General features: G+C 38.8%; 1 protein-coding gene across 8 annotated transcripts in view; it reads right to left on the bottom strand.

Annotated features, from left to right (window-relative positions):
- Nucleotides 1–12,468, bottom strand: part of PARD3B (par-3 family cell polarity regulator beta) — a 437,068-nt gene that overhangs the window by 216,512 nt on the left and 208,088 nt on the right. For 6 of the 8 annotated variants that reach the window (XM_068948053.1, XM_068948054.1, XM_068948055.1 and 3 more), the window contains 4 exons: nucleotides 9,775–9,900; nucleotides 5,021–5,379; nucleotides 1,887–2,026; nucleotides 1,014–1,142 (listed from right to left, as the gene is read on the bottom strand). In XM_068948053.1, coding sequence (XP_068804154.1) covers nucleotides 1,014–1,142; nucleotides 1,887–2,026; nucleotides 5,021–5,379; nucleotides 9,775–9,900 — 754 coding nt within the window. The remainder of the gene's footprint in view (nucleotides 1–1,013; nucleotides 1,143–1,886; nucleotides 2,027–5,020; nucleotides 5,380–9,774; nucleotides 9,901–12,468) is intronic. The other 2 variants (XM_068948056.1, XM_068948057.1) reach the window with 1 other exon arrangement.

The raw sequence follows: 12,468 nt of genomic DNA, 5'->3' as shown, positions 1-12,468 counted from the left end.
ACTCTCCCGTTTGGGATCCTCCTGCAGACAACAAGCAACCCACACCTCTGCAAGGTTCCAGCGATAACAAGAAAACAAATGGAAAACTGTTAGCAATGTTTTGTGAGAAAATACTGGTGGATTGTTGTAGAAGACCACGCTAACAGTTTAAAGCAAAAGAAAAAGCAAAAAGGGAGAAGGCATCTTCTTAAGAGAAAAAAAAAAAAGCAGTTTGTGTTCTTTAAAGGAGATAAAGAGACAAAAGCAGGAAACGCTGTCCTTCCTTTATCCTGAGAACTTCTTAATGAAAGGTCAAGTATACCCATCAATCAAGATAAGGAAGAGGCAACTAAAGAGATGACCTTCTTTGAGGGGAAACAAGTATGTATCAGATAGCACTTTCACATTACTGTAGCCTTCCTATGTCTATTTGAGACAAAAGAGAACACAATTTCATCCTAACATTAAAAAAGTGAAAATTGAGCACTTAAGATACGCTCTTGTATGTTTGCTTTTGTTCTCCTTTTTCTATTAAGTTCAAGAACAGCAGCCGAGGAAAAGCCTACTTCCAAAATTCGTGAGGAATGCAATGGATTTCTAACCCACCAGCACTTGTGCAGTTTGGCTTCCCAGGCTTAGAAGATGCATCACCCAGGGGGCAACCACTGTCATTAGTTACTGATAAGCAACAGCACTCATTAGAAACACTTTAAACTTCTAGGTTTAAAGGTTGCTGCTTTTTTTGAAAGAGAAGCTGCTTTCAGTTGTGCTTGACCTCACAGCTAACAAACTTCGTTTACAATATTCCCCTGTGAGTTATGCTTATGATGTCACTTCTAGGAATGAAAATCAAATTTCACGGAATTCTATCTAAAGTGGCTAAAACCAAACGTAAATACTTTTCAAGCACAAGTCTTACACAGTTATCCTTCATTGGCTTTCTCAGCCAACAACAGTTCACTTCTATTTCTTGGGCCAATTTTAAAACATGTTATTCTTCCTGGAGAGTGGAATTGAAGTATTTCTAAATTTACCAGCTCTCGAGGTAGAAAGGCCTCCTCCTGGCGAGCCACAATCAGAGAGACAGTTTCGCCTTGCTTTGTGCTCCTCAGCATAGCTACCAGCTCCTCCTGGGTCCTGCCAGTGATGTCCCATCCATTCACCTAAGACACAGAAGAACAGAAGACTTTAAACATGTCCTTTTTTTTTTTTTGGTCATTTTCCCCTCATCCAGGACAGGCGTCAGTCAGTGACTGAGAGCAAAGAAGAATTAGCAACAGTTCCCTCACTGCTTCCCCCTCTGGCCCTGCACAAATCACTTAACCTTTTTCGCTCGTTTCCACCATCTGTTAAAGTAGGTTTGTAGTACTTACCCACCTTGCAGGGGGTTTGTGAGGCTTAATTAGTTTGCAAGGCACTTTGAAGATGAAAAGTACCAAAACAAGACCTAAATATTATTAAACTGTTTACCTTAAGAGCTTTTCGAGGTTACCAAGCAGAAGTAACTCACGAGATAATGAGATTGTAAGTCACAAGAGATCTGAAAATTTTAAACGGATCAACTTGAACAAAACTGCCTTGAAATGAACGCTTAAAAACCCTGAACACGAATCACAGATTTTTTCGGACACGGCTGCCAAGGCAAAACATGCTTTCTTTCTAAACTGATATATTTATCTGCTCTGAGAACCAAAATATTATTGGATCTCCCTTGCTCAAACAGCCCATGGACCCTTTTGAAACAGCCCACCACACTTGTTGACAAATGGTAAGAAAGCCATGGGTCTTTTTACTAAGGTCAATAATATTCATCGCATACATCAGCAGCAGGCATAGGAAAGAGAATATCTACGTAAATCCAGCAATCCATATACAACAACGCAAATAAAAAGGATGCTTATTCTAACCTCCAGGATTCTGTCTCCCGACTGTAAACGACCATCTTTTACTGCTGCACCTTTTGGTAAAATATTCTTCACAAAAATAGGACCAGGTCCGTGCACTGAAGAGTCTCTGGTAACCACAGTGAAGCCAAGTCCTTCTGGACCTAGACGATCACAGATAAAGAATTCCCAACATAAATTTTTAACAAACAAACGACGATCATTAAAATAACTAAGTAATTAATGTCAATAACATGATATATCACAGACACATTCAAGTTAGCTCTTAAAAACAGAAAGTAAACAACAAGCTGTAAACGTGAGCATATTTTCTACGTGGCCTAGAGAATAATTATATCAATGTCAGAACACATATGTTCAAACTCTGTTGAAACAGCTACAAATGGAAACGCTCTTGGGTAACCCACATTAAAACAATTGTTCTCTATCAAAGATGATACCTTTTCTTTACGTGGTTTTATAATCTGCCTTCACATTAATGTCAGTAGTGTATCCAAGCAATCAAAATTGCTTAGTTATGAGCATAAATATAATTTTGCTGGTTTTATGAAACTTGGTGACAAGTGGAAAAACATCATGATTGGAATGCCAAAACTGCTGGCTACATACACGCTTTAAGAAAGGACAAGCGATGTTTCAAACCTGCTATTAACGAAGTCATTTGCAGCTTGGAAATAAAAAAAAATCCCAAATGTTAATAGGTAGATGTTTTAACAAATAAAGAATTAGGTAGTAAAATCAGTATTAGCTGGTATCGATTATAAAGTACCCAAATCACCCAAGAACAGCAGGGTTCATTAAAATATCTCTTTACATTGAGCAGGAGGATTGCTACCCATGTGAGGGTTTCCGGAGACCCCATCACGTCAGCATCACATTCCTATCGTCTCTAAAAATATAAATTACGATTTCAAAAATCAAAAGCATTACATCTAACATGGGGAAACTCTGAAGTAGGTTTTATGTTAACACAAAGCTTAAGAGTTCAGAAGTAAACATGAATGATTTAAGTTAAGAAATAACAAAAATTAAGAAATGACAGCTTGATTACGCTCATTATGTGTTAACAGAATAAAGTTGCAGACATTTTTAAAAAGGGCCACTTCTAGCATCAAATTTAGCTCTCAGCCAAATCAGAGAGAGAAATTAAACAGAAAATATAATTGAGAAAAACAGAAAAGCTAATTGAGATCTGCTTAAGCACATTTTACTAGATGTGCATAAACCTGCTGTTCCATACAGACATCTGCATGGAACAGCAATTAAAAACATACATACCAAAAGGAGGATGCTGATAGCTAAATTAATACAGATGCAAAGAAAAGGATTGTAGAAAATAAAAAGGGGAAGGACACAGGTAAATCTATGGTCAACCTCCTGCACAGCATGAAATAGAGGGGAGTATATATAAACATATCTTTAAAATAACGTCACCAAAAGTCAGTGAGTAGATATGAATAAAAAAAATCAGAAAGAAACAGCAGCAACACGCAGTTTAAACTTTTATCCTATATTTGTGAAAAAGCCAGAAGTCTATATTCATATCACATGTTGTCAATGAAATACCTTCCACATATTCAGGAATGGAGTTGTTTAAAAAATCAGTAAGTGCAGATAACATGCATCCAGAATTTACAGGAATGCTGATTTTCAAGAACATTACCATTAACATTCTTTAACTTTTGGAGCAGAGGAAATCCAAGAGGACTGGAAGAACGCTAATGGTGCATCAGGGCTCATGGCCCGATGCTGGTCAGTATTTTATTTATTCAGCTAGCTTTAAAAAAAGGCCATTACTAAAAGTTTGAAGGTGATATCAAGAAGGAGATGGATAAAGAACAAACAATAGGGGATAACTCAGCTGGTAAAGAGGGCTAAATAATAAACATGAAAAAGAGGTCACAAGAAGGTAAGAACGATCAAACGCCTCAATATGACCAAGAAGGGGCAGGGGAGAGCTTTTAATGCGTGTGCACGGGGAGGGGTAAGGGGCCAGAGCGGACAGACAACTAAACCCCAACGCTAACCGCAACGTGACAACTACAAGGACAAAAGCTATCCTGGGGAGCATATGCAGGAGGCATACAAGAAGCAGGAGGTTAGTTCTTCTCTATTTGGCACTGCCTAACCGTTACTGAAATACCGTAGCCAGGTTTGATGACCACTGTTCAGAATTTGCCCTGGCAAATTGGAAAGAATTCACAAAGTACCAGCAAGAAGGCTTCAAGGATTGGGATACCTGTCTTAGGGCAAGAGCCACAGAGCGTGCCAAAGGATAGATTAAAGAAATTTGTTAATAAAGGACTCTTCACTCTGTCAGACAAAAACACAACCAGACTGCGTCGCTGAAAACTGAATACAGGCAAACTCCAAATACAAACAAGGTCCAAAATTTGGGATTATTAACCCCGGCACAATTCACCCACGGATCTGGGTGGTTTCTTCATCTTTGAATATTTTTGCCCCCTAATGTGAATTCTGTAAGTTTTCGAAAGGCGTGCCCTCATTCAGCTGCTGAATGCGAGGCTGGAATGAATTTGGGGAAACGCTATGGCCTGTGTCATGCAGAAGGTCAGATGAAGGGATCTCAATGGCACTTCTGTGGCCTTGACCATTAGGAGTCTGCTAATCAGAGCAAAGCAGTCTCTCCAGCACCCTGTGGATCTGGGGAACTGCTCTGCACCCTGGCATATTCCAGCATTACATACCAGCTGCTTACTCTGCTTCATCAGTTTTGGGCCATGTTCCTTGGTCCTTCTCAGCAGTTACTAACACTCGCCTATCTCTTCTTCCTTGTAGGTTACAATGCCATTAAGGCTTTTGTAGTTATAAAGACTATTCTTTTCCTTTTCCGTTCGGGTAATTTTTTGCTATCAAAGGGTGTAGCGACTTTACACTAATGCCGAGTCTCCTTTACCCTCTCCTCTCCATGATATTCTCCTCAGATATAGACAAAATAGAGCAGAAAAAAATCCCAGAAATGTATTAGAAAAATTTTATTTTAAACAACAACAACAAAAAAATCAGTGAACTAATTTGCTTATATTCTTAATGTCACTAGTTCAGTTAAAAGTAAAGGCATCAATAAAGAGAGCTTGATACAGAAATCAGTCATCTCATCATCCCCAAAGACTTACCTTTTTTCAGGTCTATCTTTATTTTCTTTGCATTTTTTTTATTGCCAAAGCCCATCAGGGGAGACAGCGAGGGTGAAGATGGCTTTCTACCCAGTCGTGGGAGGTGGGGGCTCTTAGCCTGCTGCAGCGTTGCCTGTACCCCTGCCTCCAAGCTGCTTGTTCCAGAAAGATGAATCATTTTCAGGGTAGGTTTTGGATGAACAGGAGGTGGAATCTTTGTTTTTGGAACTCCTTCTTCGTTATCCAGAAAACAAAGGGGAGCAATAACAGATTTTTCATACTGGTCTCGATTATAAGGAGGAAGAATTTCCAAGACGACACTTTGAAATTTCATTGCCTGACGGAAGATGTCCTGAGCCCTTTAAAATAAAGTTATGAAAAATCACATAACAAACCCAAAAATCTGGGCAAAGTCTGAAGAGGTTTACAAAGAATAAGACAAAAATCTATTTTAAATATGAAGAAATAACATTACCTTCCAATCTATAGGAGCTCATTTCTAAAAAGTAAGCATGAAATAAGATTTCTGCAGTACAGCATTTCCCTACATCTCAAGTAGAGCAGCATATCCACCAGGATCCCCAGGCTGCTATGAAAATGCATCAGCCAGAACAAACAAACAAAGTTACTTCTTCGTATAGGGCATCAAGAGAAGGGAGATTCTGATGGCAAAAGCTCACCAAAACACTCTTGAAATTACAGATTACTACTTTTTGGTGTTCAACTGTTATGCATTTTCTTATTGACACACAGGCACATTGAGCACATACAACTGATTGCCCTGGTCAACAGCAGCCGCTGGCGGACGCTCTTACCCCAAGCAACCTCAGGCCTCCAGTTTTTTTGAGCATAGCCTGACTGCCCCTCAAATTCCTTCACCATCCCTAACGCAACTGCTGGCTGATTCCACAGCAGTAGGAAAGGACGAGGGTACAGGACTTACGGACATCTTCTGAAGCAGCATGGTGAAGCAGAAGGTGTAACTACCTGGCACTCTCAGATGAAAAACCTTTAACTTGGAGAGCAAAGGCAGTGAGGAGAGTGTTGTGGGAAGGTACTCTTCCCAGCATCACTCTCAAGGGTTAGAGTACAGGAGAACTGTAACAACACCGTCCCCGGTGTGTCTGCAAGAGTCGTAGGTTACACACACACACACACACACATATGTGAAGGTTTTCCAGGACAGACCTCATCCTGATTGTGAAACCACTGTATGCACACAGCATAGGAGTGTAAAATCTTAACTGTGTTTCTCTCGCTCCCCATCCCCATCTTCCCAAGTAGCCGCTCGGCCGCGTGCTACAAGGTAATTTAATAACTCAGTTTCAGGAGATGAATATTTTAAATATTTAAAAGAGAAAATATAAGATTGCCTTCAAACAGAAAATAGTGGAAATAACCCAAGCCATCCTGTGGGAAAGCCTAAATGCAGTCTTCAGGGGCAAAATAACTGGCTGCACTTCAAAGGGAAAACGTAATGGATAGAGAAATTTACATTTCTGGAGACCCCAAACGCATACTTTAAAGAAGTAAGGGACTCAATTAAAAGAGGTGCTAAAAACTCTGCAACACAACAGAATGTAATTGAATAGATTAACAGTAAATGAAAAAGCAGACCAACAGTCCCAATTTATAAATTATATACATGGGAATACAGAAAGTAGGCTGCTGCTTTTACAGCTGTGGAAGCAGCAATCATCAGGAGCAGCACTAGAAAGCCTCCACTGAAACAAACCAAAATGGAAAGAGACAGTATGTAACAGTCTCCGCTAACGGCTAAAACAGCTTTCACGAAGATTATGAGGGACTGTCAATTCGATATTAACACACAGATTTTCCTCTCAAGGGAGACCCTGGTGACTATTTCTGTGTCAGCACTCACGGGGACAATACCTCCTCGCATCTGTGAGCGGTGCTGCATGCTGGTAACTCTGACTTCTATCAGGTTACTACAGTTCTCTCATGCCAGAGAGAAGCTAAAAAGGGGATCCCGCTAAGACTAACTTCACCTTGGAAAACTACTACTTCCAGCTGTTCTCTACAGTCAGTGAGGAGACGTAATGCAGGCGGTTATTCAGTGGAGGGAATTCAGAATAACCACCTAAAAGCCCACAGACTTGATTAGAGCCAGTCCAAAACACACCCCCCACCCAATCCGCAAAATGCATGTACTGTAGATGTCAAGTCCTCGTTGCCCGCACTTCCTCTCTTCAGGTCCAAAGCTGCTTCACCACACTACTTGCTAATATAACATAAGGCTTCTCCAGAGGGTGACTTAAGACAAATTAAGGTGGGCTTCTGCTCTGAATCACCTTCTAATCACATCCGTCTTTCGCTCTCCTGACGACAGAGGGATCGTCTTAGGAGATTAGCTTCTCTGAAATAAAGTATGTCTTTGTAAATATCCCTTGCAGCTCCCCATAACTGCTGACAAAACTGGAGAAAGCAAAATGTCCTACATCTCTCGTTTGCAAGGAGAGGGGACAGAGAACAGGAAAGATTATTGCAGCATTTCCAAATATCCCAACATCAAGCAACCTTTGAGAAAAGAACATGCCCGAGTCCTTCACTCTGCACACGCCCCACAGGCTTAATGTCTCTGGGAATCTCCTCGCGTTCAGAAGACAGCACAAAGCATACAGCAAATTTGTGAACAAAAGGGCACATACAATTTTGAAGGAGGAGGTTTTGATCCAGGCAAAATCTCACTTAAGAAGGATACATCTTCATTATAGAATGGCACAGGTGAGGCAACCAACGTTTCAATTTTATTTCTATATAAAAGTATAGAAAGTTAACTGTCAATCTCATATCGCTTAGTTTACTCATCGCACTCAGCTAATTCACGTAACTTCAACTGGAGTTTCGTATGACTATACGCAAAACAATCAACTTCTGTTTAAGATGCAACGCTTCTGTATCAATTACCAGGATCTATAGCTGTTAATAACACTGCTGTATTATCTCTAGATTCGTAACACAATAAATACCTTACGTTTGTATTCTCATCTGTATAACACTGTACCTAAATATATCCCCTATGACTTGGCTATAAACATGCCTGTACAAATACTGAAGGCTGATGATATCGTCTTAGCTCATTTTATAGCTATTCATTCTCCTCACCAAAATCATTTTTCCTACGGATAATTTCTGAAAGAGCCACGTATCACACAACAGGATATTTTTAATGTAATTTTCAGCATTTCATTCTGAGAGACAAAGACCCTGATTCAGCAGCTAAATATGCTTAAGCAAACCTATCAAACACATGATTAATTTCAGGAATATTCTTAAATCTCATCCACTTCAAAGGGACTTGAATATAAATTTATAGCAGCTACTTATAAAGCCTCTGACTTGTGAACTTCTTCCACAGGATGCACAGACCTCTGCACAGATTTAGCATCGATTAACAAACAGTTTGCTTTTCTTGACTACACACTCCTTAAGTAGGGTTTCATAGACATCCGTGGTCCACAGGTAAGTGGCAAAACACAAGCTTATACTTGTGCTCACGTTTAGGTGTTTTGCTGAAAAGAAGTTTTTCCTAGGCCTGTGATTAACCACATTAATGATGTGATAGCACTTGAGTAATAGGAGACTTCAGCAAACAGGTTCAACGGATGACAGTTTCCTAGTATCCCCTGTGAACATGTGGTAGAACGAAGCAGATGAAAATCCCATAGGAGTATTTTTCCCTCTCCATAGCATGGAGAGGCCAGAAATCCCAGGAAAATATTCTCTTCCATTAAAGCTGGTGCCTTATGTAGGAACCTTCCACTAGTGGAAGAGTTAATAGCAAGTACCAGAAGTTACGTACTAGTGTACGTCAGAATATATTTATCACCACATGCTCAGAAAGCAGCAACTAGAAAACGTATCAGGAGGCAAAAATGCAGCCACAGGTACAACATAATACCTACAACAGAACTACAGTGGTTTTATCACACCCTATTTTGCAAATATTTACCCCCAACAACGAAATTCTGTGTTTTAGTCTAGATACCTTGAACATTTGGCTTACTGTTTAGAAAGTTAAGCTTCAACTCCCTTGAGATCTCAATAAGTTTTTGTTATATTAGGAATAATCACTCAGATGTCTGAACATATGGATTAAGAGTAAAAACAAATTACTATTTAATTACTACAGCAAATATCTGAAATCTGAGGCTATTCTTTTTGCAACAGTGTCACATCAATTCACAGCCAACCAAAGCAACCTGTTATTTAAAGTAATTTGAGACAGATAAATGTCTACAGATTTTAATAAAAGTCATAAAAGGTAAGACTTACTATTTAGCTCCACTGATCACAGATTGACAGCACTATTACTCCTAAAAATGTAAATGCCGTAAAAGCTACAGCACCAAGAAAATCTAGTTTCTTTCAAACCATTTGCAACAAACAAAAAAATATGCCCCTAAGTTGGTTCATTTGGAGTGTCTTGAGGGGAATAAATTAGGAAGAAAATACGGAAAAGTATGAGAAGAATTAGAAAGTGAAGATTAAAAACTTCAAGTTCTTTAACTTAAAAGTCAAAGAGGTTCACTACAAAGACTACAAGAAGATTCTGCTCCTCAAATATCACCGCGTTTGGACATTTCAGAAAATTACAAAGCTTCTGAAAATATCTATTTTGCAGGTATTTTATTTTAAATAAATATTACTCGCTTCATGTAATCAATAAACACAGCATTGTATAAAAATCCTGATAGTTAAAAGTATCAATAAAACAATAAAGTAGCACTCACTGGGCAAAGGTTTTATCTATAAGGTCCACATGGTTAATTTTCACAATGCATTCATTTTCATGGAAAAGTCCATCACGTCTGGATCTACTGTTCTCCTCAATACCACGGATAAAGAGTCCCAGCATCCTAAAAGGCAAACAAAGTAGTGACTCCTTATTCTATTGGTATGCACTTACAGCAGTCAAAAATAGACATAACTCTCTACCGCATAGGAGAGCAGATAAACTAAGTAGAACTTTATGCGGTGCTTAATCTAAAAGAAGGATTTGCAACTCTTTCTTTCATTAATAGGCTGGGGACACCAAGAAACATCAAGACAAACTGCTGGACACTAAAGCTATATTACTTGCTAGAACTGCAGGAAGGATTATTCCTGTAGGCCATACGTGCAGAAATGGAGGAAAACATCTATATCTCCCCATCCAGTCAATACTTAAAAATAGTTTATGCAGCATGTGTCTGTCACTAAAAACAAGATAAAATTGCTCCAAAGGAAAGCACAAGCAGATTAAGTTAATGTTCTAACTAGACTACAATAAAATAAACTGGCATTACAATAAGATTTTTAAAAAAGGTTTCTACAAGCTTTAAGAAATCTCTGAAATCTTTCGGCTCCCACAGCCCCATGTCTTGATAAATGAAAGCAATACTATCTACCTATGTTGCAGAACAGCAGCAGAACACTGAAAAAAAAATCTAAGGGTGGTTTTTTTTTTTTTTTTTAAAACCAGGTTGCATGCAAATTGCAAACCGAGGCACAGCAGAGGCACCTCAGATAATACATTAAGCAAACGAGTGTGGGTAGTGCAAGAGTTCAGTGTGGCTAATTCTGCTGAGACTACTAGGCTATTTCTGACCTACCTTGGGTATCTCTCTAACGCAGACTACAGCCCAATGTAGACGTATCCAATGAGACTAATATAATAATCTCCCAAATAACTGACAACTGCATGTTTGCGAAGACCTTTCATAACTCATTTTTATCCACTAAATTTCCATTCCACATTAGCAAAGACAGATGACTTTTAGAGACCACTTTCTACTGGTTTTATTCCATAAAATATTAACGTGCAATTTCCAACTTCGCTAGCACTCCAATCACAAAACAGAAGTCTTGCGCTTCTTCTCAGATTCACGATTCCAGATTCACAGTAACCCGTTAACTATTTCAAAATGACACTATATTCACTGCACATCTGTTTTTAAGTCTATTGTAGAATAAGGTTTAAAAATGCCTGTCTATGCCTAAAGCAATGTAATTCAAAGGAGAACTTGATTCCTACTAAATACTACTTTTTCAAAACTTCTCACCAAAAAAAAAAAAAAGTTTCCATCACACACAGATTCTCTCGCAAGAACCTTTTGCGGCAGAAGTCAAAGGGACAGTGGTGGCGAGAAGACAGTGGTGGTCTGGCCATACCCCTGACAGAAACATTCAACTACCTGCAACCAAAAAACTAAATAGTAAGATCTAATTAAATATAATTAGGTGAAGATATAAGCTAATAAAAGTAGGTAAATTAAAGAAATCACAAATTAAGCCCATTGCTACAATTTTCACTAATCCCACCGTGCCCAGATGCTCCATCCACATAACACTACAGAATCGCCCAGTGGTCTTAAATTCCTTACATGCACTCTGGTGTCTGAACAAGTGGCCAGACTTAAGCATATTGTGGTTGCTTAATCTCATCACTCTATTACTTTTATTTTATATAGTCTCCATTTTAGCACTATTTTAATACGCTTTCAAAATTTAATTTCCTGTTTTAATAATGTCTTAGTGCAAAGTAAAGGGAAGAAATTATTTCAGTCAGTTTTGTAGTTTGTATATAAACTAAGATTTTGTAAATATAAAAAAATACAAAAATATAAAAATGTAAGATAAAAGTTTCAACTATCTCTGGAAAAAATTAAAAATTTTGCTCTACAGCAGCATGAGGTCTGTTACAAAGCCAGCATTACCTTATTAGAAGGTAACTGTTTACAACTGAAATTCCAGATCAGCCAGTCACAGCTAGTGTGCTCCCATAAATTGTACCATATCATTTAACAGAACCAAAAGAGGCTCTTCTGTACCTTCTCCTGGTTTGAAGAGCTTAAGTTTATACACTAGTCTAAGGCTTAATTAATTAAGAGGGACAAGTGATTTAAGTCACTCTAGTACTTTTATATCAGTATCAGTATGGTTCTGCCAAAGGTCATTAAAATTCCAGGACAACTGGCTAAACAAGTGGGGTCTATCAAAAAATAATAATTAAAAAAAAGCAACCTTGCACTGAGGCACCCCCAACAGCATTTGCAAATAAGGATATATTAACATGGAGACCTTTAAAAGGTTCACACAATGCAGTGAGACTTCAATACTGCAGTATATTAAGCTGATAAAAATTTTCAATTTTAACATTTGCCATTTTATCACATCTTCCACCTAAGGATCTCAAAACGCACTGCGCACATTCCTGAAACTTTTACGGCACGCCTATAACATAAACAACTATTGTCTCCATTTCACGATGGCTAACAAACGCTGAGCGCCATGCCTGAGGCAAAAGAGACAGCCTGCAACAGAGCCGAGGACACGACTTGGACCTCCTCAATTCCAGCCTCGGAGCAACGTTCTTCTCAAGACAGTGATGACATTTTGCTAGGCAAGCAGGTGGTCATCTGCTTTCCCCACTGGAAACGGAACAT

This window comes from Struthio camelus, chromosome 6 (genome assembly GCF_040807025.1).
Source record: "Struthio camelus isolate bStrCam1 chromosome 6, bStrCam1.hap1, whole genome shotgun sequence".
NCBI lineage: Eukaryota > Metazoa > Chordata > Aves > Struthioniformes > Struthionidae > Struthio > Struthio camelus.
Note: the sequence above shows the minus strand (reverse complement) of the source record. Positions and strands in the feature narration are given on the sequence as shown.